The 26,677-nt window shown below is 46.4% G+C and overlaps 1 protein-coding gene across 8 annotated transcripts in view; it reads right to left on the bottom strand.

Moving 5' to 3' along the window:
• RECQL5 (RecQ like helicase 5) overlaps positions 1-26,677 on the bottom strand; it is a 304,462-nt gene that overhangs the window by 172,646 nt on the left and 105,139 nt on the right. Inside the window, exon 11 of one of the 8 annotated variants that reach the window (XM_063960605.1) lies at positions 25,896-26,038. The exons of the other annotated variants lie outside the window; for them this stretch is intronic. Within the exon in view, the coding sequence (XP_063816675.1) occupies positions 25,954-26,038 (85 nt within the window). The 3' untranslated portion in view covers positions 25,896-25,953. Of the gene's footprint in view, positions 1-25,895; positions 26,039-26,677 lie in introns of those variants that run through there. 8 annotated transcript variants of the gene reach the window in all.

The following is a 26,677-nucleotide window of genomic DNA, read 5'->3' as shown; positions in this document are numbered from 1 at the left end:
GCCTTCCGATGGAAGAGGTTCCAGCCGTAACGTCCACTCTACTACACTTCAGACAAATTTGGAGTAAGGTTCATGCTAATCTTAAGAAGGTTTCAGTCCGGTACAAGTTCTTTGCGGATAAGAAACGGCGAGCCGCTCCACAATACAAGGTTGGCGACAGGGTATGGCTGTCCACACGTAATCTCCGGTTGAAGGTGCCCACCATGAAGTTTGCTCCAAGATTCATCGGTCCTTACCCTGTGCTACAAGTCCTGAATCCTGTGGTCTGCAAGCTGGGTTTACCTTCACACCTACGTATACCGAACGCCTTCCATGTTTCTCTTCTTCGTCCTCTCGTCCTTAATCGTTTCCATTCAAAGACCTCTAGCCCCACCTCAGTGGAGACTGAAACAGGAACAGACTTCGAGATCAAAAATATTCTAGACTCGCGTTACCTTCACAAGAATCTGCAATATCTGGTGGAATGGAAAGGATATGGTCCTGAGGAGAGAAGGTGGATAAAGGCTTCTGAGGTCTCGGCTCCTCGACTAGTCCGGATCTTCCATGCTAGACATCCTACGAAGCCGGGAAAGTGTCCAGGGGCCACTCCTAGAGGAGGGGGTACTGTCACGGCGCCGCGGTCTTCATACTTACCTCTCCGGGCGCGCTGGGTCTCCGTGCGGCCATCCTCGCTGGCGGGTCCCCGGCATCCGGCGCTCCGTCTAGCAGGCCTCCACGTCCGACGTCCTCGGGAGCTGCGGGTGACGTCATCGGCCCGTCCTCCAATCAGGCCCTGGCGGGAAGTTTAAATTCAGACGCCGGGCAGTGCTCCGGCGCCTGAGTATCATCGTTCAAACTGTACCTGTGATCTCCAGTGCTCCGTGCCTCCAGCACATCCGTGCCTCCGAGCACCTCCGTGCCTCTGAGCACCTCCGTGCCTCCGAGCACCTCCGTGCCTCCAAGCACCTCCGTGCCTCCAAGCACTTCCGTGCCTCCAGCACATCCGTGCCTCCAAGCACCTCCGTGCCTCCAGCACCTCCGTGCCTCCAAGCACCTCCGTGCCTCCAAGCACCTCCGTGCCTCCAAGCACCTCCGTGCCTCCAAGCACCTCCGTGCCTCCAAGCACCTTCGTGCCTCCAAGCACGTCCGTGCCTCCAAGCACCTCCGTGCCTCCCAGCACCTTCGTGATTTACCAGCACCTGTCAAGTTCTCTCTTTCAGGAGACCTTCAGCGTCCGCACGTGCCTCCTGTCCGCCGATCAGATCCTGCATGAGGAAGACTTACATCCGTCCATCTCTGCTGCGGCCCAGTTGCGGTTCCACTTCCCGGTCATCGGAAGAAACCCCGAGTCCACAACCTCCTCAAACCAGGTCAGTGATACCGAGGCGGTCCCCCCCATCCAAGGGCTGCGGATGGGGGGCTGATAGCCTTGTGTCAAATAAAAGAATATTGTTTTTTGCAGCAGAGCTACAAGTACCAGCAAGCCTCCCCTGCAAGCTGGTACATGGAGAACCACAAGTACCAGCATGCGGGGGGGAAACGGGCCCGCTGGTACCTGTAGTTCTACTGCAAAAAAAATACCCAAATAAAAACAGTACACGCACACCGTGATAGTAACACTTTATTACATACATGCCGACACACACATACTTACCTATGTTCACACGCCAACCTCTGTCCACTTATCCAAGATGAATCCATGGGGGTACCTGAAAATAAAATTATACTCACCAAAATCCAGTGTAGCATCTCTCGTCTTCTTTTTTGTAATCCACGTACTTGGCAAAAAAACAAACCGCATTACCGGGACCACGCACTGTCACAGAGGGTCCCTTCAGCCAATCAGGGAGCGCCACGTCGTGGCACTCTCCTGATTGGCTGTGCGCGTCTGAGCTGTCAGACGGCACATCGCACAGCCGCTCCATTATCTTCAATGGTGGGAACTTTGCGGTCAGCGGTGAGGTCACTCGCGGTCAGCGGCTGACCGCGGGTAACCTCACCGCTGACCGCAAAGTTCCCACCATTGAAGATAATGGAGCGGTATGTGCTATGCGCGTCTGACAGCTCAGACGTGCACAGCCAATCAGGAGAGTGCCACGACGTGGCGCTCCCTGATTGGCTGAAGGGACCCACTGTGACAGGAGTCACGGGGGGTCTCAGCATTCGGGGAAAGGGGTCCCATGTGTAAACATGGGACCCCTTTCAGTGCGTGGTCCAGGTATGCGTTTTCTTTTTTTGCCAAGTACGTGGATTACAAAAAAGAACAGGACACAGCTACACTGGATTTTGGTGAGTATCATTTTATTTTCAGGTACACCGTGGATTCTACTTGGAGAAGTGGACAGAGGTCGGCGTGTGAACATAGGTAAGTATGTGTGTCGGCATGTATGTAATAAAGTTTTACTATCACGGTGTGCGTGTACGGTTTTTATTTGGGTACTTTTTTTGCAGTAGAACTACAGGTACCAGCGGGCCCGTTTCCCCCCGCATGCTGGTACTTGTGGTTCTCCAAGTACCAGCTTGGGGGGAGGCTTGCTGGGACTTGTAGTTCTGCTGCAAAAAACAATATTCTTTTATTTGACACAAGGCTATCAGCCCCCCATCCGCAGCCCTTGGATGGGGGGGGACAGCCTCGGGCTTCACCCCTGGCCCTTGGGTGGCTGGAGGGGGAGACCCCTTGATTTAAGGGGTCACCACTCCTCCAGGGTAACCCGGCCAGGGGTGACTAGTTGGGGATTTAATGCCACGGCCGCAGGGACAGATATAAAAGTGTCCCCCGGCTGTGGCATTATCTCTCCAGCTAGTGGAGTCCGGTGCTGGTGTTAAAAATACGGGGGACCCCTACGCTTTTTGTCCCCCGTATTTTTTGCACCAGGACCGGACGCAGAGCCCGGTGCTGGTTCTAAAAATACGGGGGATCCCCTGTCAATTTCCCCCCCGTATTTTTACAACCAGGACCGGCTCAAAGAGCCCGAGGCTGGTTATGCTTAGGAGGGGGGACCCCACGCATTTTTTTTCTTGATTTTAACCCATTCCCACCCCTTCCCACTGAAAACCATGCTCTCTCTATTTTAGTCAGTTAAAAAAAAAATATTCTTTTAAAAAATATATAAATAATACTTGTGCCTCCTAAGACAAACCAAGTAGATAATCCCTTCTAATATAAATAGATATGCTATTAGCAACAACAAAAAAACACAAAAAAAAATGTTTTTAAATTTTTTTATTAGATTCCGCCAGCAAAGTGAGGCGGAATGAAATTGACGAAATTACTGTCGAAAAGCACTGTTGTCGAATCGACATTCTTCAATTGAAAATACTTTTGTCGAAAAGCCGCATTTTTAACATTGCAGACATGTCGAATTTGAGTAAATGTCGAATTGCAAAAAGTCGAATCTGAAACGGCAGTTTTTTTGTCGAAAAGTACTGTATTGCATTGTCGAATGCAATTCGACATGTTTTTTTTGTCGAAAATGCCCCGTTTTTCTACTTTTGCGGCAATTCGACCGCAATTGCATATACCCCAATGTATGATTCTGTCTCACTTTTCTAAAACTCTGTCAGTATCACCTGTATCTCAGTGGTTCTCTCATCGATTGCGCTGGATAATCACCATCAGCCGAAACGAATAGAGTTGCAGGGACCCTGGCACTATTACTATTTTTCCATTTGCCAGTGTGACCGGGAATCTCTCACCCCACATTCAATGCGGATGCAAATGAGGTGCAGTAGAATTCCTGGAGCACTTCTATAGCCACGTCTGCCTTTTTTCCTATCCTCAAAGTCGATACCAGGCAATACTGACAACAGATCTAGGAATAGAGATTGTCTCTTGCTATAAGGACTTTATTTGAGCCTGTATATCTTCTTACATTTATGTTTGTGTTGTATATCTATTTGTGTTTATATTTCGCCACTTTAAAAAATAAATTTGAAATTTTGGGGGGAATATCTTTTCCATTTTAGAATTGCTATTTAATATTAAAAGTTAAGAGATATCACTAATTTGTTTACTGTATCCTGAGTGGAGATATCAGTGCCCTAAGAGTGCCCTTGTTTATGAGAGTCCTGTGCCGTACATTTGCGGCTCTTTTCAGCATTCTAATTACCGTTACTCTCAGGGAGCACCACCATCCTCTCTATAAACTATGCTTCTACATACATTAACAAATGTCGTAGTTTACTGATTTATCTATTAATTAGTTACTACTAGAAATGTATACATACTGTGCCATTGATAATTCTCCTTCTTCCCCCAAATAATGGGAAGGAGTCAGCTGTATATCTTTCATAGAGCATATATCACCCTTGTCTGTGTACATAAGTTTGGGGGACGATCTAGTCCTGTCTGACCCAAGAGCTCCATTAGGTACATTCTTGCACCTTTTGCAGTCATTCCCCAAGGTACATCAATATTGGGTTAGAGTTGTGAAAAGGATTAATGCCCCTTGGGTCCCACTGTATATTTGGCAAATTTAGTTCAGAATTTCTTGGTGTGGTATAAAACGATGATGACATTCACAATGGCCACCAACTTGATTTTGAACTGCATAGCCTGCATTTCTATAGTTGCCTTGATTTGAGAAATGTGATTTTACAATCTCTACTCTTTGTTTTATGTTTACCATGTCTTATTTGTTAGGCTTTTAGGGGGGAATTCAATTGTTTCTCCCTGCGCCTGCAACCAGATGCAATTCAATAGTTGCTCCTTTCAGGCACGATGAGCCGTGGGAGACACATTTCAGCTCGCAGTCCTCCCCACCCTTCCCCCCGTGCGGACGAGATGCAATGTGCAAAAAGTCATAAAGTGACCCGGTCAGGCTGACGAAACTGCACTTTTCATGTTGCACTCATCACTTTGGTCGGGTTTAGCCATTTTTTTACGCAACTAAACCCCGCTTGTCTGGGCACGATCAGCACGAATTGAATTACGCCTCGTGATCTACCGTAACTTTAGACGGGAGATTGTGTGCGCAAAACAATTGAATTGCCCCCTTAGTGTTGCTGAACTCTCACAATCTTAAAAAAATGGGAGTGCTATTAGTGATACTAATTTAGTGTTGAGGGAGAAGACCTATTTGCCAAATATAAATACTCACTCATTGCTTGGCTTCCAAAAGGTAAACCCTTGCAAGTTGGCATAGCCCATTCCAGCTGACATTAGTGGTGATACCTTCAATGACTAACCTAACGCCAGTTGGACCATTCCTACTGATAAATCAGTCTTCCCTACAACATAAGGCTATAAACAGACTACAGATATTTTCCACAGCGTCTTCAGTTCTTAATCCACCTCTAGTTTGGACAATTGACTTCTTTAAAGCACGAGTCCTGATTCCAAAATGGTCGAATTACAAGAATGTCTTAGTTATTGTGTGCAGTGCTTACATACTTTATCAAGAGCAAACACACCATGTAAAAGTACAACAGTTTATCATGACCATAGACTGCATGGAATGTTTGATCAAGAACAAAACTGACATTCGGACACACCTCCAATTATATATTTTTTTATATTTTAATTCATTTCAAACATTTCTCCTAAGTTCTGCCAATATATAAAAATGAAGTTCAACGAAACATGTCAGCATAGCCCACTGACCAGAGAAAGGATGGTGGCGCGTTCAGACGCAGCGGGTTGGAGCTCCTTTGCAAGGAGGATGGCAGTAGTCTGCTGCATTTTGGCTGCATTATGCCCCTGGGGTAGCGCTAAGATGAGGCTTACCTACCCCCGTGAAGTCTTGCTTGGACTGCTGAGGGGCGGCGTGGCTGGAAGCTGGTGTGGTGACGAGGCGGCCCGAGGTGGTGCGGAGAGGCTCTGGGATGTCGGATCCGGTGTGCCTGCGGGAGGCGGCTGTGTGCTCCGGGCTGCGAGTGCTGGGGCTGGCAATTTGGGAGGTGGCGCTAGCCGTGTGCTCCGGTCCGCGAGCACCGGAGCTGGTGCTGTGCGAGGCGACGACGCTGGAGATGGCGTTGCCGGAGTGATTTCGGGCCCGGCCATTGCTTCCTCTGACCTTGCCGCTGCTGCTGGCGGCGCTGTGCTTCCGGGTATTGCTGCTGAGCCGGGGAAGCTGGTCTCCATGGAGAGGGAGAGCCTGAGAGAGCTGGGCTCGAGGCCGCTGGTGCAGGGTGCCAATGGCCGGGGTGGAGGAGATTATCATGGCCATTACTCCCATCGCCACCATCACAGGAGAGCTGCTTATGGTCCTGGACGAGATGATCCCAGGTGGGGCCTAAACTTTGTGGAAGGCTGGAAGCGGTGCCCACGCAGGGAGACGCGGCAGAAGCGCGGTAAGAGGGCAGGAGTCAAAGTGAGATTACAGCTTTGTCCTTTGAAGACTCCTTTGCCCAGCTTACTTCTGGCAAATGTGCGTTCTTTGACTAATAAATTGGATGACATTCAAGCAGAAATAGCTAGTAAACGTTGCTTGAGGAATGGTTCTCTCTTAATTTTTACTGAGACTTGGCTGTCGGAGTCCGTTCCTGATTCCGTTTTGGGACTTACGGACAGAATTTTGTTCAGAGCTGATAGGACTAATGCATCGGGGAAACATAGAGGTGGAGGGGTTTGTATTTATGTGAATACGTTGTGGTGTTCAAATGCTGTTTTTGTTGAATCCTATTGCTCTGAGGATTTAGAATATTTATTGATTAAGTGCAGGCCCTATTATTTGCCTCGAGAATATTCCGTTATTATGGTTATGGCTGTTTACATTTGCCCGCAGGCTAATGCAGGCTGTGCACTTGACACTTTATATGATATGTTAACTGGTCTACAGTCTAAATATGTGGATGCTGCTTTTATTATTGTCGGGAATTTTAAATCAGACTGATTTACAGTCGGTCCTACTGAAATTTTACAAATATATTCAGGTGCCCACACGCGGTGACAACATTCTTGACCAAGTGTATACAAATATGGACCTTGCTTACAAGACTGTTGTTCTTCCGCATATTGGGAAGTCAGATCATGTTTCTTCATTCCTGATCCCAAAGTATATTCCCTTGGTCAAGCGGGTTAGGCCTATGAAAAATCCATCATTGTATGGCCAGAAAATGCCGTAGAAAGGCTCCAGGATACTTCAGCTTTTACTAACTGGGAGTTGTTAATTAAGGAGTCCATGAGGAGTGGGTCCATAGACATTGACCTATTAGCAATTTCGGTGATAGGTTATATAAATTGTTGTGTAGAAAGTGTAACAACCAAGCAGTGTTTTAAAGTTTTTGCAAATGAGAAACCTTGGTTGAATGCTGAAGTTCGTTCACTGCTAAAATCTAGGGATAGGGGCTTTAAAATGAGGGATAAGGATGCTTATTCAATCACTAGAGCCGATTTGAGGAGAGGGATAAAAAAGGCTAAAATGGAATTCTCAAATAGAATGGAGGATAGGTTTAAGCAGTGCAATTACTCCAAGAGTATGTGGCGGAGTCTGCAAGATATTACTGATTATAAACCTAGGAAAGTGATGTCTTGTGCGGTAAGTAGCACAATGGCGGAAGACCTAAACGCTTTTTATTCTAGATTTGATAGGAATAACTCAATTATTGCTGAAGCGGTTGAGATTAGACCTGGTGAGGCCTCAGTAGTCTTGGATGAGCAAGATGTTTTGGAAGTGTCTTAGAGGTGTCAGTATGGGTAAATCTGCTGGCCCAGATGGGATTCAAGGTAAAGTTCTCAGAAAATGTAGTAATGAATTAGCGGGGATTTTTACGGTAATATTTAATATTTCTCTACAGGCCTGTAAAATACCAAACTGTTTTAAGTTTACAGAAATTATTCCTATACCTAAATGTTTAGATGATTATCGGCCCATTGCATTAACATCATTAGTTATGAAATGCTTCGAACGATTGATGTTAAAACATATTAAATCCCATTTTCCTGCAAATTTTGATCCTTTTCAATTTGCTTACCGGCAAAATAGGTCTACAGAGGACGCAGCTCTGACTGTTTTACATCAGGCACAGAGCCATTCAGAAAAGAAAGGGACTTGTGTGCGAATTTTACTTGTGGATTTTAGTTCTGCGTTTAATACTATTGTACCGGCATCTTTGGTTTCTAAGCTTTTTAATTTAGGCGTAAATGGGTTCACGTGCAATTGGATTTTACATTTTTTGACCAATAGGCCTCAAGTAGTCAGGTTAGGTAAATCTGTGTCTGGTGAAGTCTGCATAGGCACGGGGGTTCCGCAAGGGTGTGTTTTGAGCCCGATATTATACTCATTATTTACGTATGATTTTTCAGTTTCTGATTCTGTTAAAGTGGTGAAATTCGCAGACAACACAGCGGTTGTCGGTTTGATAAGTGGAAATGAGGTGTTATTTTATAGATCCGAAATTTTACGTTTACAGGAATGGAGTAAAGCAAATTGTCTGATTGTAATACATCCAAAACAAAGAAAATGGTTGTTGATTTTAGACGGGGTAGTAATAGACCATTATTTCCTGTATTTTTGGATGAAAAGCTGATTGAGGAGGTGGTTTCTTTTAAATTTTTGGGCATGTACATTTCAAATGATCTAACTTGGTCCTTAGCATTTTTTTGATCAAAAAGGCGCAGCAGCGCCTTTTCTTTTTGAGGAGACTTAGAGCTGTTTGTTTGAGCACGAGTACCTTAGTTAGGTTCTATCGTAGCATTATAGAGAGTGTTTTGACGTACGGAATGACAGTGTGGTTTGGAAATTGCACTGTAGCGGAACGCATTGCTTTTGAACGTGTGGTCAAAACTGCTAGTAGGATCATTGGGGTGTCCCTGCCATGTATGAAGGATTTTTATATTAGAAGTGTATTAAGGAATGCTAGAGGTATACTCGCTGATGAGAGTCATCCAAATTGTTTGATCTTTGAAAGATTGCCATCCTTAAAACGGTTCAGGACTGTTCGAGCCGATACAAATCGCATGTCAAACAGCTTCTTTCCAACTGCTGTTCGGCTGTTAAATGCTCACCAGGTTCTGTGTTAATGTTCGGAAATGTGGTATAGTTTTACTGTTCATCTTATTGCATTGAATGCTCATATTGTATTTCATTGACATCTCGTTGCTGTTATGTTAATGACTAATAAAGTATATTATTATTATTATTTAAATAAACACAATTTGTTGCAAGTAATATGTGAGAATGTATAAAAAAAAATAGTTTGTGCCATTTAATGGTTCCATATATAGGACTCATAAGTGTGATATAAGAGTCCTGCACCCACACAAAATTGTAAAAGGGCAGAAAGGTTTTTGCTCACCTGGGTACCCTCTGGCATTAAAAAGGTATGCTTTTACTAGCTGCATTAAACCTGGCAGCCCAGTAACCATTGCTTAGCGATGGGCAGTAACCACAGCAATGCGGGCCATCTTGCTAGCAATTTGCATCAAACCTGGCAAAGCAGTAACCATTGCCTAGCGATTGGTGCCATTTTGCTAGCAATGCCCATTAAGCTTGGCAAACCAGTAACCGTTGGCTAGCGACGGACGGTAAGCATGACAATGGGTGCCGCCATCTTGCTAGTATTGTGCATTAAGCCTGGCATCCCAGTAGCCGTTGCCTAGCAAAAGGCAGTAACCACGGCAACGGATGGCATTTTGCTAACAATGTGCAATAAGGACCTCAGTGAGCTTGGATCACTATTAGAACAGAAATTGCGATTTTCTCAATCCTACTTCTGCTAAAAATCGCATGTGAAAAGCCGCCCAGAAAAGTAAAAGATGCCCACCGATGCAATCACAAAATTGCATATGCATTCGCAGAAATCGATTACCATCGACTGCAGTTGTAGAATTAATGGTAATGTTACCTAGTCCGGCTAGCTGCTGCTCATCAATAGGTAACCAACCTACAAATGGCCATTAATACTGTATCTGACGAGCTGCGCTCAGCCTTTTGTGGGAATGTAATGCTTTTAAGGTTGTAGTTTGCTGGAAAGGCTGAACAAGCCAGACAGCACCAACCCCTCTCCCCAGACCACATCAGACTCACACCTGGGTCGGTGTCCGAGTGGACGTTCACTCTGTGAACGATGTTCTGGATGGCGGTCCCAGAGCAGAGGAAGGAAAGTCCGGAGCATAGAGGCACCCGGGGGAAGGCACCCGGGGGAAGGCACTCAGCTCGGCGAGACACCGCGACTGCAAGGTTCAAGTGAGTGAGCAGGACGCCGCCACTCACTAACTTTTGCAGCATCAATTCATTCAATTATCCCACAAAGCTGCACCACGTATTAGGATCATAGTTGACTCACCAGCAGAGTCTAAGGGACTCGAGAACTATACTTAGAGACTGTATCCACAATAGGCATAAGAATCTTTGGGACTGTTACACACCACCAATATACAGAGCGGTCAATTAATCATTACACCATTGGAGCTACAGATTTTGCAAACTATTCTATATCTTTTCTCTTACTCATTTCCCTTCTCTTTTCATTTCTTACTTTTTCTTTCTTTTTTTAGTTATTCATCCCAGTCATATAATACATATATGTCCACTCTCAAGGCGTATTGATATTTGCATGACTTATTTGCATTAATTTATTAGTATGTACATATTACTATTCTTCCAAGTTGCCAACCTGTATAAGCATTTGAACTTTTAATAAGTAAAGTATATCTATTTCAACATCTTTGCCTACACTCGTTTGTCAATAAGCGACACATATCCATAACATCTCAAAATTACCCTCATTTGCCAGCAAACTACAACCTTAAAAGCAATACATTCCCACAAAAGGCTGAGCGCAGCTTGTCAGATACTATATTATTGACAACTGCAGTTGACCCAGGGCTACTTGGAATAATGAGAATGCAGTAGCACCAGCGCCATGTTTTTAGTCACAATCCATTGCTACTGACAGCAGTTACCAGCCTGAAAATGGCCATGATCCACCTGCGTTTTTCCAACTATTCCCCACAAACGCCATGTTAACACCCTAAAATGGTCACTACCTGTTAATCAAATTGCAATTGCATTTTACCAAATTGCAATGGCAATTTTGCCTTTGTGCCCGCACAATGCGTTTGCAGCGCTTGCGCAGTCTGCAGATAGTCACCCGATTTGCGATTTTGCAACTGAAGCTGAAAAAGGCCCTAAGCCTGGCAACCCAGTAGCCGTAGCCTAGCGATTGGCAGTAACCACGGCAACGTGTGCCATCTTGCTAGCAATATGCATTAAGCCTGGCAACCCAGTAACCATTGCCCAGCGACTGGCGGTAACCACGGCAACGGATGCCATTTTGCTAGCAATGTACATTAAAACCGGTAGCCGTTGCCTAGCGACTGGTGGGGTATTCCACACCATATCAACACAGGTCTCAAATTGACCGTTTCGGAATGTAATTTGGTGTAATAAATGCTGCCAGACAATCCCCAAATCTTAGACTGATATGCACACTGGTTTTGAATTTATATGCTTTTAAAGCTACAATGTTTTAAATTGTATTTGCAGCTCACCTAATTGAGCTTGAGAATTGGGCAAGGTCTAATTGTAAACCTATTTTTATGGGCTTTATTATATATATAACACAGCAGTAAATTTCCATAAAAATTTAAAAAAGAAAAATAATGTAAATCCCAATTTTGATTAAAAAAAAAAAAATTTACATTTTGAAAAATAAATCAATAAATCAATAAATCACAAAATTGTTCATACTGTTATTAATAAATCCCCAAATTTTTCTTTTGGGATCATGATGGAATCACAAGTTATAAGAGCTTTCACTTTTGAGTGATTCATGAAAATTGTATTTATAAAATAAACAAAACAATATTTTTGTGGTTCACTGCATTAGCGGAATGCACGTTTCTCTTCAGGTGTGTTTGAGGACAAGATTCTACAGACAGCGCTTGCTCCCACTTCTGCGCAGGCCCACAAACTAAAGTGGAAAGATACTCCATGTGACATTTCAGTTGTGTTGAATAGGCGTGGCTTTTACATTTCCTTGGTCACTTTGTTAAGCCCACCCAAACCTAACCTGTCCATGGACAATTTGTGTCACATTTGAAAAAGCGGAGTGTTTAATTACAGTGGAGTATCAGACTGTCAAAATGTGTGCTGGGAGCAGGAAGGAACCGCAACTTGGAGAAGGGGTGCTGGCAGTAAGAGACACAGCAGTTTGGGAGCAACACTGTAGTCACAAGAAGAAGCCTCAGTCACCCAGCTATCATTGGACCACTGCAGAGCAATTCACCCATTTCTGATGTTTTACAAGGGAAAAACAAAAACTGAGCAGCTATATTGATATTTCAGACTGTCTGGAACCCAACACAGTGGCAGTCTAATGCTTCCAGATGAAACTTATAAACTTCTTGAAGATAGGAGGTTAGCATCCCAAACAAGCCTGCAACGTCCATATGATAATAAGATTCTTACACCACAACAACTTTTTGACTGGGCAGAGGAAAACATTACAGGAATGCATTTTACTTTCTCAACGCAAGAAGAACATATTGAGACAGCAATATTTCTGGATGATCGCTTCATAAAAGTAATAATTCCTGGGACGCAGAAATTAGATGCTTTAATACCTACAGCATCCACAACAAAAATCTTTGTGAAGACATTTTCCTTCTCACAAAATTCATTGGAACACCCCAAGAAAAGCTCCCACTTGATGACACTAAAGGGTATGTCTATGATATCAAATGGTGGCTCGCATTTATTCTTGAGAAAGATGAAGTGAAAGTGACATTCCTTCATCAAGCTGGTATATCAATCTTTTTCATACCCAAGGATGTTTATGGATTCCTATGATAGATGTTCTGTGTAAGGTGAATCCGTTAACTCCAACAGGTCGAATGTACACCCTTTCTGAAATGGAAATACTAAAAACAATTCAGCCAGTTCCAACACATTAAGTAGCACCATCTATCTAGAGAAGCAGCACCAAATGGTAATGATCTGTAGTATGATTTCTTAAAATATGTGAAAGATCTAAAATTATCACAAAAGTTTTAAATATTTTAGTATTAAAATACTGTGTCATCGTATATCATATAAATCAAAGGGATTATTTAAGGAGATAAGTTAAAAGTAATGAACAGGCCTAGATTGATCTCATTTTACCAAAATATCCTATTGTAGCAGAGGATCCCATCATGATCCTTTGGGGTTTTATTAACAATATTATGAACAATGTTTGAGGGTTTTTTCCAGAAATGTAAAAAAATTGGATTTTTCAGAAAATAACAATTTTGATTTTGGAAAAAAAAATTCTTTTTAATTTTTATGGAATTATACTGCTGCGTTATTACTCAATTAGGTGAGCTGCAAGTGTAATTAAAAAAAAAACTATTAATAGTAAATTTTTCAATAAAAAAAATAAGATTTTAAACCTACCGGTAAATCTTTTTCTCCTAGTCCGTAGAGGATGCTGGGGACTCCGTAAGGACCATGGGGTATAGACGGGCTCCGCAGGAGATATGGGCACTATAAAGAACTTTTAGTATGGGTGTGCACTGGCTCCTCCCTCTATGCCCCTCCTCCAGACCTCAGTTAGAGAAACTGTGCCCAGAGGAGATGGACAATATGAGGAAAGGATTTTGTTAATCTAAGGGCAAGATTCATACCAGCCCACACCATCCACACCGTATAACATAGAATATACAAACCTGTTAACAGTATGAAACAAAACCGCATCAGCCCGAGACTGATCAAAACTGTAACATAAACCTTATGTAAGCAATAACTATATACAAGTCTTGCAGAAATATGTCCGCACTGGGACGGGCGCCCAACATCCTCTACGGACTAGGAGAAAAAGATTTACTGGTAGGTTTAAAATCTTATTTTCTCTTACGTCCTAGAGGATGCTGGGGACTCCGTAAGGACCATGGGGTTTATACCAAAGCTCCAAACCGGGCGGGAGAGTGCGGATGACTCTGCAGCACCGATTGAGCAACCGCGAGGTCCTCATCAGCCAGGGTATCAAACTTGTAGAATTTTGCAAAAGTGTTTGAACCCGACCAAGTAGCTGCTCGGCAAAGCTGTAACGCCGAGACGCCTCGGGCAGCCGCCCAAGAAGAGCCCACCTTCCTAGTGGAATGGGCCTTTACCGAATCTGGTAACTGCAATCCAGCCGTAGAATGAGCCTGCTGAATCGTGTTACAGATCCAGCGAGCAATAGTCTGCTTAGACGCAGGAGCGCCAACCTTGTTGGCCGCATACAGGACAAACAGAGCCTCTGTTTTCCTAACCCTAGCCGTTCTGGCTACATACATTTTTAAGGCCCTGGCTACATCAAGGGACTTGGAGTCCTCCAAGTCACCCGTAGCCACAGGCACCACAATAGGTTGGTTCATATGAAATGAAGAAACCACCTTAGTCAAAAATTGAGGACGAGTCCTCAACTCAGCTCTATCCACATGGAAAATCAAATAGGGACTCTTGTGCGACAAAGCCGCCAATTCGGACACCCGCCTTGCAGATGCCAGGGCCAAAAACATTACCACCTTCCAAGTGAGAAAATAAGAATTTACTCACCGGTAATTCTATTTCTCGGAGTCCGTAGTGGATGCTGGGAACTCCGTAAGGACCATGGGGAATAGACGGGCTCCGCAGGAGACTGGGCACTCTAAAAGAAAGTGCAAAAATTGGAATTACTAAGTAATTACCTTTGGCGCTCGTAGTGAGTTGCTTTTCCTATAGCAGCTAATTAAACGGGGTTAGTGAGACCCCCACAACTAAAATACCAGTAAACAAGAAAAAGCGCTAGGAAACTGGATAAAATGGAATTGAACATCTGCAAAAACTGGGACCTGAGCGATCAATTGGACCAAGTAGTATCTTGAACCAAGCTAACAAGGTCATCTCTAACTGCAGTTGGTAATACTATCATTCGCTTACAATTGTTCCTGGACTGTGGCATTCACTTTGGGGATTAATTGGTTCATTTGAGTACCGGCCAACAGTATTTTATCCATATTAAATATATGGGACTTTTTAAACTCTATGCAGTGCTATACTATGCCCTAAATTTCAATTGTATACACGGCTGTTTTTATTATCTGTTGCAACAGTATACATGAATTTTTTATTCTTGATTAAATTGTTAGTCCATTTTATCCAGTTTCCTAGCGCTTTTTCTTGTTTACTGGTACTCTAAAAGAAAGATTAGGTACTATCTGGTGTGCACTGGCTCCTCCCTCTATGCCCCTCCTCCAGACCTCAGTTAAGGAAACTGTGCCCGGAAGAGCTGACACAACAAGGAAAGGATTTGGAATCCAGGGTAAGACTCATGCCAGCCACACCAATCACACCGTACAACTTGTGATAACCATACCCAGTTAACAGTATGAACAACAACTGAGCCTCAGTAATAGATGGCTCATAACAATAACCCTTTATTTAAGCAATAACTATATACATGTATTGCAGAGAGTCCGCACTAGGGACGAGCGCCCAGCATCCACTACGGACTACGAGAAATAGAATTACCGGTGAGTAAATTCTTATTTTCTCTGACGTCCTAGTGGATGCTGGGAACTCCGTAAGGACCATGGGGATTATACCAAAGCTCCCAAACGGGCGGGAGAGTGCGGATGACTCTGCAGCACCGCATGAGCAAACTCAAGGTCCTCCTCAGCCAGGGTATCAAACTTGTAGAACTTAGCAAACTTGTTTGACCCCGACCAAGTAGCAGCTCGGCAAAGCTGTAAAGCCGAGACCCCTCGGGCAGCCGCCCAAGAAGAGCCCACCTTCCTTGTGGAATGGGCTTTCACCATTTTGGATGCGGCAATCCAGCCGCAGAGTGAACCAGCTGAATCGTGCTATAGATCCAGCGAACAATAGTCTGCTTCGAAGCAGGAGCGCCAACCTTGTTGGCTGCATACAGAATAAACAGCGAGTCAGACTTTCTGACTCCCGCCGTTCTGGAAACATAAATTTTCAAAGCCCGGACTACGTCCAGCAACTTGGAATCCTCCAAGTCCCTAGTAGCCGCAGGCACCACAATAGGCTGGTTCAAATGAAACTATGATACCACCCTAGGAAGAAATTGGGGACGAGTCCTCAATTCTGCCCTGTCCATATGGAAGATCAGATAAGGGTTTTTACATGACAAAACCGCCAATACTGACACACGCCTAGCCGAAGCTAAGGCCAATAGCATGACCACTTTCCACGTGAGATATTTTAGCTCCATGGTCTTAAGTGGCTCAAACCAGTGAGATTTCAGGAAATCCAACACAACGTTAAGATCCCAAGGTGCCACCGGTGGCACAAAAGGAGGCTGAATATGCAGCACCCCCGGAACAACGTCTGAACTTCAGGCAGTGAAGCCAGTTCATTTTTAGAGAAAATGTATAGGGCCGAAATCTTGACCTTTATGGATCCTAATTTTAGGCCCATAGTCACTCCTGACTGTAGGAAGTGCAGGAAACGACCCCGCTGGAATTCCTCTGTAGGGCCTTCCCGGCCTCACACCAAGCAACCTATTTTCGCCATAAACAGTGAAAAGTCTTGCTGTCACGTCTTTCCTAGCCTGTATCAGCGTAGGAATAACTGCATCCGGAATGCCCTTTTCCGCTAGGATCCGGCGTTAAACCGCCATGCCGTCAAATGCAGCCGCTGTAAATTTTGGAACAGACAGGGCCCCTGTTGCAACATGTCCTGTCTGAGAGGCAGAAGCCCGGAGTCCTCTGAGAGCATTTCCTGCAGCTCCAGGTACCGAGTCCTTCTTGGCCAATTCGGAGCAAAGAATATTGTTTTCACTCCTCCTTTTATTACAATTCTCAGCCCTTGGGTATGAGAGGAAGAGGAGGGAATACAGAGACCGACTGGAACACCCACGGTGTTACTAGTGGGACCACAGCTATCACCTGAGGGTCCCTTGACCCGGCGTAAAACCTTTTTTAGCTTTTTATTGAGGTGGGACGCCATCTAGTCCACCGTAGGCAGTTCCCATCAATTTGCAAACTGAGTGAAGACTTCCTGATGAAGTCCCCACTTTCCCGGGTGGAGGTCGTGCCTGCTGAGGAAGTCTGCTTCCCAGATGTCCACTCCCGGAACGAACACTGCTGACAGTGCGCTTACTTGATTCTCCGCCCAGCGAAGAATTCTGGTGGCTTCTACCCTCGCCACCCTGCTCCTTGTGCCGCCTTGGCGGTTTACATGAACCCCTGCGGTCTGACTGGATCAGAACCGGTTGGTCGCGAAGCAGGATCTCCGCTTGACTTAGGGCGTTGAATATGGCCCTTAGTTCCAGGATATTGATGTGAAGGCAAGTCAGTTGACTTGACCACAGACCTTGGAAATTTCTTCCCTGTGTAACTGCTCCCCACCCTCGGAGGCTTGCATCCGTGGTCACCAGGATCCAGTCCTGAATGCCGAATCTGCGGCCGTCGAGAAGGTGAGCACTCTGAAACCACAGGAGAGACACCCTGGCCCTGGGGGATAGGGTGATCAACCGATGCATCTGAAGAGGTGATCCGGACCACTTGTCCAGTAAGTCCCATTGGAAGGTCCTCGCATGGAACCTGCCTAAGGGGATGGCCTCGTATGATGCCATCATCCTTCCCAGGACTCGAGTGCAGTGATGCACTGACACCTGTTTTGGTTTTAATAGATTCCTGACCAGTGTCATGAGCTCCTGAGCTCTCTCTCTCGGGAGATAAACCCTTTTCTGGTCTGTGTCTAGGATCGTGCCTAGGAGAGGCAGATGAGCTGTAGGAACCAACTGCGACTTTGGAATATATAGAATCCAGCCGTGTTGCCGTTACACTTCCAGAGAAAGTGATACGCTGTTCAGCAACTGCTCTCTTGATCTCGCTTTTATGAGGAGATCGTCCAAGTACGTGATAATAGTGACACCTTGCTTCCGCAGGAGCACAATCATATTCGCCATTACCATGGTGAATATTCTCGGGGCCGTGGAGAGACCAAACGGCAACATCTGAAATTGGTAATGACAATCCCGTACCGCAATTCTGAGGTACGCCTAATGAGGTGGATAAATGGGGACCTGAAGGTATGCATCCTTTATGTCCCGATTCACAATAAAGTCTCCCCCTTTTTAGGCTTGCACTGACCGCTCTTAGCGATTCCATCTTGAACTTGAACCTTCTCAGGTATATGTTCAGGGATTTTTAATTCAATATGGGTCTGACCGAACCGTCTGGTTTCGGGATTACAACATGGTCTAATAATAACACCCTCATGTTGAAGGAGGGGACCCTTGACCACCACCTGTTAAAGATACAATTTGTGAATTGCAGTTAACACTGGCTCCCTCTCTTGGGGGGAAGCCCGCAGGGCCGTCGGTGAGGTGGCATCTTCTCACAGTCCAGCTTGTATCCCTGAGACACAATATCTATTGCCCAGGGATCGAACAGGGAGTGAACCCACTTGTGGCTGAACTTACGAAGGCGTGTCCCCACCGGGCCTAGCTCCGCCTGTGGAGCCCCAGCGACATTGGTGGATTTTTGTAGGGGCCGAGGAGGACTTCTGTTCCTGGGAACTAGCTGCCCGGCTCTGACAAGAAAGGACGCACCTCAGACTTTCTTGTTTCTTTATACGAAAGGCTGCATTTAATAATGTCGTGCTTTCTTAGGCTGTGCAGGAATATAAGGCAAACTAGCAGAATTACCAGCTATAGCTGTGGAGACCAGGCCCGAGAACCCTTCTCCACACAATCCTCAGCCTTCCATATGCCTCTTAAGTCGGCATCATCTGTCCAATGCATATTCTACAGGACACGTCAAGCAGAGATCGACATAGCTTTGACTCTAGGACCCAGTATACTCATGTCTCTTTGGGCATGCTTTATAACTATATATCTATCACTTAAGACAGCATCTTTAATATATTTATATTGCATACTAGGGTCTCATCTCTGCTGATAAGGTACCTGTCCACGCTGCCACAGCGCTATAAACCCATGCCGACACAATCGCCGGTCTGGGTAGTATACTAGAATGTGCACGCTATCCGCAGGATCCCTGAGAATAGCAAGTGCTACCGTCTGTGCAAACAGGACACCCCAGGGGAAGATTCTCAACATATCCTGGCCCTAGTGGGGAAAGGATACAGCCTGAGAATTCTCTTGTGGGAAGCTGCTGTCTCTTGTCTGGAGATTCCCGCTCTTTTTCCTCATGAGAGGAGGGAAATTTACCTTAGCATTCTTCCCCTTAAACATGTGTACTCTCGTGTCAGGGACAGATGAGTCATCAGTGATATGCAAATCATCTTTTATTTCAATAATCATATATTGAATACCTTCTAGCCATCTTGGCTGTAACTTTGCATTATCGTAGTCGACAGTGGAGCTAAACTCCATGTCGATACCAGTGTTTGTTATTATGGATAGTGAGCATTGAGAGACTCTGAAAGTCTCTGTGACATAGGGACAGACCTGGGTAGATTTCCAGTCTGTTCCCTAACCTTTTGTGCAATAAATTCACCTTAGCACTTCCACATATCCAAACAGGTGTCGGCGTTGTCGACGGAGACACCCTCTCACACATATCCGCTCCATCACCTCCTTGGAGGAGCCTTTTACCTCAGACATGTCGACACACGCGTACCGACACACCACACACACAGGGGATGCTCTATTTGAGGACAGTTCCCCCACAAGGCCCTTTGGAGAGACAGAGAGAGAGTATGCCAGCACACACCCCAGCGCTATATAACCCAGGGATTACACTACAACTCAGTGTTTACCCAGTAGCTGCTGTATATACAAATTTTGCGCCTAAATTTATGTGCCCACCCCTCTCTTTTCACCCTTTGTGTACCAGGTTACTGCCGGGGAGAGCCTGGGGAGCTTCCTTCCAGCGGAGCTGTGAAGAGAAAATGGCGCTGGTGTGCTGAGGAAGAAGGCCCGGCCCCCTCAGCGGCGGGCTTCTGTCCTGTTTCTGACTAAAAATGGCGGGGGTTTTACACATATACAGTCACAGACTGTATTATGTGTATATATTGCCAAAAGGTATTCTTATTGCTGCCCAGGGAGCCCCCCCCCCCAGCGCCCTGCACCCTACAGTTACCGGAGTGTGTGGTGTGCAGTGGGAGCAATGGCGCACAGCTGCAGTGCTGTGCGCTACCTTAATGAAGACCGGAGTCTTCTGCCGCCGATTTCATCTCCTTCTCTTCTGTCTTCTGGCTCTGCAAGGGGGACGGCGGCGCGGCTCCGGGAACGGACGATCGAGGTCAGGCCCTGTGTTCGAACCCTCTGGAGCTAATGGTGTCCAGTAGCCTAAGAAGCACAAGCTAGCTGCACGCAGGTAGGTTTGCTTCTCTCCCCTCAGTCCCACGTAGGAGTGAGTCTGTTGCCAGCAGATCTCACTGAAAATAAAAAACCTAACAAATACTTTCTTTCTAGCAAGCTCAGGAGAGCCCACTAGGAGCACCCAGCTCTGGCCGGGCACAGATTCTAACTGAGGTCTGGAGGAGGGGCATAGAGGGAGGAGCCAGTGCACACCAGATAGTACCTAATCTTTATTTTAGAGTGCCCAGCCTCCTGCGGAGCCCGTCTATTCCCCATGGTCCTTACGGAGTTCCCAGCATCCACTAGGACGTCAGAGAAATTTTAATTCCACCGTTTGAAGAGGTTCAAACCAGTGAGAATTTAGGAACCTTAACACCACGTTAAGGTCCCAAGGTGCCACCGGATGCACAAAAGGAGGCTGGATGTGCAGCAATCCCTTCACAAAAGTCTGGACTTCTGGGAGAGAAGCCAATTCCTTCTGAAAGAATATAGATAGGGCCGAAATCTGTACCTTAATGGAGCCTAACTTCAGGCCCATATCCACTCCTGTCTGTACAAAGTGGAGAAAACGGCCCAGATGGAAATCTTCCGTAGGAGCATTCTTGGCTTCACACCAAGATACATACTTCCTCCAAATACAGTGATAATGTTTCGCCGTCACCTCCTTCCTAGCCTTTTTCAGAGTAGGGATGACTTCCTCCGGAATACCTCTCCCAGCTAGGATCCGGTGTTCAACCGCCATGCCGTCAAACGAAGCCGCAGTAAGTCTTGGAATACGCAGGGCCCCTGCTGCAACAGGTCCTCCCTGAGAGGAAGAGGCCACGGATCTTCTGTGATCATTTCCTGAAGATCCGAATACCATGCCCTTCGAGGCCAATCTGGAACAACGAGTATTGTTTGTACTCTTTTTCGTCTTATGATTCTCAATATTTTTAAGATGAGAGGAAGAGGAGGGAACACATAGACCGACTGAAACACCCATGGTGTCACTAGGGCGTCTACCGCTACTGCCTGAGGGTCCCTTGACCTGGCACAATACCTCCGAATCGTTTTGTTGAGGCGTGACGCCATCATGTCTATTTGAGGAAGTCCCCAACGACTTGTTATTTCTGCAAAGACTTCTTGATGAAGACTCCACTCTCCTGGATGGAGATCGTGTCTGCTGAGGAAGTCTGCTTCCCAGTTGTCCACTCCCGGTATGAAGACCGCTGACAGAGCACTTACGTGATTTTCCGCCCAGCAAAGAATCCTGGTGGCTTCCGCCATTGCCACTCTGCTCCTTGTCCCGCCTTGGCGGTTTATATGAGCCACGGCTGTGACGTTGTCTGATTGAATCAGCACCGGTAGGTCGCGAAGAAGAGTCTCCGCTTGTCGTAGGCCGTTGTATATGGCCCTCAATTCCAGCACGTTGATGTGTAGACAAGCCTCCTGGCTTGACCATAGTCCCTGAAAATTTCTTCCTTGTGTGACTGCTCCCCAGCCCCTGAGGCTCGCGTCCGTGGTTAACAGAACCCAGTCCTGAATGCCGAACCTGCGACCCTCTAGAAGGTGAGCACTTTGCAGTCACCACAGGAGAGACACCCTGGCCCTGGGGGACAGGCTTATCTTCTGATGTAGTTGTAGATGAGACCCTGACCACTTGTCCAGAAGGTCCCACTGAAATGTCCTCGCATGGAACTTCCCGAAAGGGATGGCCTCATAGGTTGCTACCATTTTCCCCAGAACTCGAGTGCATTGATGAACAGACACTCTTTTTGGTTTTAGCAGGTCTCTGACCATGTTCTGGAGGTCCTGGGCTTTTTCCATTGGGAGAAAAACCCTCTTCTGTTCCGTGTCCAGAATCATGCCTAGGAATGATAGTCGAGTCGTTTGAACCAATTGTGACTTTGGCAGATTGAGAATCCAACCGTGCTGTTGTAGCACTCTCAGGGAGAGCGACACGCTCTTTAGCAATTGATCTCATGATCTCGCTTTTATCAGGAGATCGTCCAAGTACGGGATAATTGTGACTCCTCGCCTGCGCAGGAGCACCATCATCTCCGCCATCACCTTGGTGAAAATCCTCGGTGCCGTGGAAAGCCCAAACGGCAACGTCTGAAACTGGTAATGACAGTCCTGTACAGCGAATCTCAGGTACTCCTGATGAGGATATATGGGGACATGAAGAAAGGCATCCTTCACGTCCAGTGATACCATAAAATCCCCCCTTCCAGGCTGGAGATCACTGCCCGGAGTGATTACAACTTGAACTTGAACTTTTTCAAGTACAGGTTTAGGGATTTTAGATTCAAAATGGGTCTGACCAAACCATCCGGCTTCGGGACCACAAACAGGGTTGAATAGTACCCTTTCCCCTGTTGGACCAGGGGAACCTTGACAATCACTTGCTGTTGACACAGCTTTTGAATTGCAGCCAGTACTACTTCCCTCTCCGGGGGAAAAGCTGTAAAGGCCGACTTGAAAAATCGGCGAGGGGGCACCTCTTCGAATTCCAGTTTGTAGCCTTGGGATACAATTTCCATCGCCCAAGGATCCACGTCTTAAAGAACCCAGACCTGGTTGAAGACTCGAAGACGTGCCCCCAAAGGTGCGGACTCCCTCAGAGGAGCCCCAGCGTCATGCGGTGGATTTAGCAGAAGCCGGGGAGGACTTCTGCTCCTGGGAACTAGCCGAAGCAGGCGTTCTCTTTCCTCTACCCTTACCTCTGGCGAGGAAGGAGGAGCCCCGATCTCTTCTGGACTTATGTGACCGAACGGACTGCATCTGATATTGTGGAGTTTTCTTTTGCTGTGGGGGAACAAAAGGCAAAAAAGTAGATTTATCCGCGGTAGCTGTGGAAACCAGGTCCGCGAGACCATCCCCAAATAAAACTTCACCTTTGTAAGGTAAAACCTCCATATGCTTCTGAGTCGGCATCACCCGTCCATTGTCGAGTCCACAGGGCTCGTCTAGCAGAAATCGCCATGGCGTTGGCTCTTGAACCTAGCAGCCCAACGTCTCTCTGAGCGTCTCTCATATATAAGACTGCGTCTTTAATGTGACCTAAGAGCAATAAAATGGTATCCCTGTCTAGGGTATCCAGGTCAGTTGACAAGGTATCTGTCCAAGCTGCTACTGCGCTATATACCCATGCCGATGCAATTGCCGGTCTGAGTAAAGCACCCGTATGCGTATAGATAAATTTTAAGGTAGTCTCCTGTCTGCGATCAGCAGGATCCTTGAGGGCTGCCGTGTCCGGAGACGGCAGCGCCACCTTCTTGGACAGACGCATTAAAGCCTTGTCCACCCTGGGCGAAGATTCCCACCGTACCCTGTCCTGTGCAGGGAAAGGGTACGCCATAAGAATCCTCTTGGGAATCTGCAGTTTTTTGTCTGGAGTTTCCCAAGCTTTTTCAAATAACTCGTTCAGCTCATGAGATGGGGGAAAGGTAACCTCAGGTCTCTTTTCCTTATACATGCGCACCCTCGTGTCAGGGACAGAGGGTCCTCAGTGATATGCAAAACCTCTTTTATTGCAATAATCATATAATGAATACTTTTGGCCACCCTTGGGTGTACCCTCGCCTCATCATAGTCGACACTGGAGTCAGAATCCGTGTTGGTATCAGTGTCTGCTATTTGGGATATGGAACGTTTTTGAGACCCAGAAGGGCCCGGTGACCCAGTCGAAGCCGTGAATTGACTACTTTTTTCCTGGACTCTGCTTTGTCCAATCTCTTATGTAATAAGGTCACATTTGCATTTAAGACATTCCACATGTCCATCCAATCATGAGTCGGCGTTGCCGACGGAGACACCACAATCATCTGCTCCACCTCCTCCTTAGATGAGCCTTCCGCTTCAGACATGCCGACACACGCGTACCGACACCCCTCACACACACAGGGATATATCTATAAGGGGACAGTTCCCCAACAAGGCCCTTTGGAGAGACAGAGAGAGAGTATGCCAGCACACACCCAGCGCCAACTGACACTGGAAACAAATTCCCAGATATAGCGCTTTTATATATAATAACTGTGTAATACACTCACTGCGCCATACAAGTGCCCCCCCCCCCCTCTTTTTCTGCCCTCTGTCACCGTGTTCAGCAGGGGAGAGTCCGGGGAGCCAGCGTCGCTGCAGTGCTCTGTGGAGAAAATGGCGCTGGTTAGTGCTGAGGGACCAAGCTCTGCCCCCTCCAGCGGCGGGCTTCGGTCCCGCTCAATTTTATAAAAACTGGCGGGGGATTTATCCACTAACTGCTTCCGCAGCCTATATCAATATAAATGCCAGCCTAGAGGTTTATATAGCTGCCCAGGGCGCCCCCCCTGGGCCCTGCACCCAACAGTGGCGGGGGGAGACCTGCGTTCCGACTCCCTCTGGAGCTAGTGGTGTCCAGTAGCGTAAGAAGCAGGGCCTATCACTTAAGTAGGTCTGCTTCTCTCTCCTAAGTCCTACGATGCAGGGAGCCTGTTGCCAGCAGTGCTCCCTGAAAATAAAAAACCTAACAAAATTATTTTTCAGAGAAACTCAGGAGAGCTCCCCTGTAATGCACCCAGTCTCCTCTGGGCACAGGATCTAACTGAGGTCTGGAGGAGGGGCATAGAGGAAGGAGCCAGTGCACACCCATACTAAAAGTTCTTTATAGTGCCCATGTCTCCTGCGGAGCCCGTCTATACCCCATGGTCCTTACGGAGTCACCAGCATCCTCTAGGACGTAAGAGAAAATTGCACATTTAAAGGCATATACCTTCAAAACCAGCGTACTTACCCTAAGATTTGGGGGGGTTCTTTACACCCTTGGCATCATTTATTCTACCAAATTTCATTATAATCTGAAATGGTCAGTTTGAAGCCTGTGTTGATTTGGTGTGGAATAACCTAGACAGTAACCACGGTAACGGGTGCCATCTTGCTAGTTATGTACATTAAGCCTGGCAACCCAGTAACCGTTGCCTAGCGACGGGAGGTAACCATAGACGTTGCCTAGCAATGGGCGGTAACAGGGGTTGCCAGATCATCCCTTTAATCCTGGAGACCTATGAATAATACAGGTTCTGTGGCTGATTAAATTCAAGCCTGCATTACACCTGGTTTTAGTCAGCCACAAAACCTGTGTAAATCACAGGTCTCCAGGATTAAAGGAATGATCTGGCAACCCTAGCGGTAACCATGGCAATGGGTGCCATCTTGCTAGCATATACCCTCCAACATGACCCATTACATTAGGTACAAAATGCTCTGTTGATGGACTTTCTTGCCAGTGGCAGTTACAGAGGCGGGGCTGCAGAACAGTCCAAAATTCAAATAGGGGAGCCACACCAACTGCCAGTGAGTCCCGGGCGGCGATGTTTGGCAGTGTTAGGGGCAGCAGTTGGTGTGGCTTCCCTATTTGAATTTTGGACTGTGCTGCAGTCCAAGCTTTGGAGCCGCCACACGAAGAAAGTCCAGAAACAGAGCATTTTGTACCTAATGGAATGGGTCATGTTGGAGGGTATGCTAGCATTGTGCATTAAGCCTGGCAACCCAGTGGCCATTTCCTAGTGACAGGCGGTAGCCACGGCAACGGATGCCATCTTGCTAGCATTGTGCATTCATGCTAATAGCTAAAAAACTTTAGTTAGAGATCCATAGGGAGAATAACGAAAAACTTGCTTTTTTGATTTTGTAATGTCTAGAAAAACAGAAGGTACTCAAAATGTAGCCCCAATCGGAAGCTTTATAAAGTGTCCCATTTTGTTTTTGCTCCAGCCAGCAAGCAGTGGTGCCCATGTGGGAGTAACCACCTGCTAAGTCTGGTCTCATTCTTTATTTTGCCCGGACCGGAGAGCATATAACTATGTAGGAAGGTTGTAGTTCCTTCCTCAGCAGTATTGGCAAATAATGAGGGAAACTTAAAAAGAGAAAGAAAAAAAAAAGCAAATTAGCAATCAGCTTTATTTTAGTCCAGCGCACACGGATACATGTTTCCACAAAGTATGTTCTCCCATATTTTAGTTTTATTGGCAAACTGGAGGAACCCCGTTGGGTCATAGCCTTTCACAAATGCCCTACTTCAGCATATCTATCTGCACAACACCAACATTTACAGTATAGCACACACAAATCCCAGTGTTGTCTGTCTTGTGAATGCAGTCAAAAATTGTACCTATCCCACATGGTCTGCAGTCAGGGGTGTAGCGAGGGTGCCTCCGATGGAGCGCGAGCTCCGGGTGCTGGAAAAGATAAAGGGTGCGCTACCGCCTGACTAACCCCCTCTCTCCGTCTGCTATACCATGGGCCGCTGTACAGGCAGCCACAGAGCAGGAGGAGGAGAAGCAGAGGAGCGGACACTGATTCTGACTCAGAGACTAAGTAGGATACAATGCAGACCAGAGGCGACAGCAGGAGACACTGACAGCCAGCACATGCAGGAGCTCTGCCGCCCTCATTATATGTCTCACTATCTGCTTGTAGCTATGTAGCAGGGTTATTTCTGTCCTGCAATACCTCTTTCTGCCCCCACCTGCTGCAGCACCTCTTTCTGCCCCAA

Source organism: Pseudophryne corroboree, chromosome 3 (genome assembly GCF_028390025.1).
Source record: "Pseudophryne corroboree isolate aPseCor3 chromosome 3, aPseCor3.hap2, whole genome shotgun sequence".
Taxonomy (NCBI): Eukaryota; Metazoa; Chordata; class Amphibia; order Anura; family Myobatrachidae; genus Pseudophryne; species Pseudophryne corroboree.
This window is presented reverse-complemented; position numbering and strand designations above follow the sequence as displayed.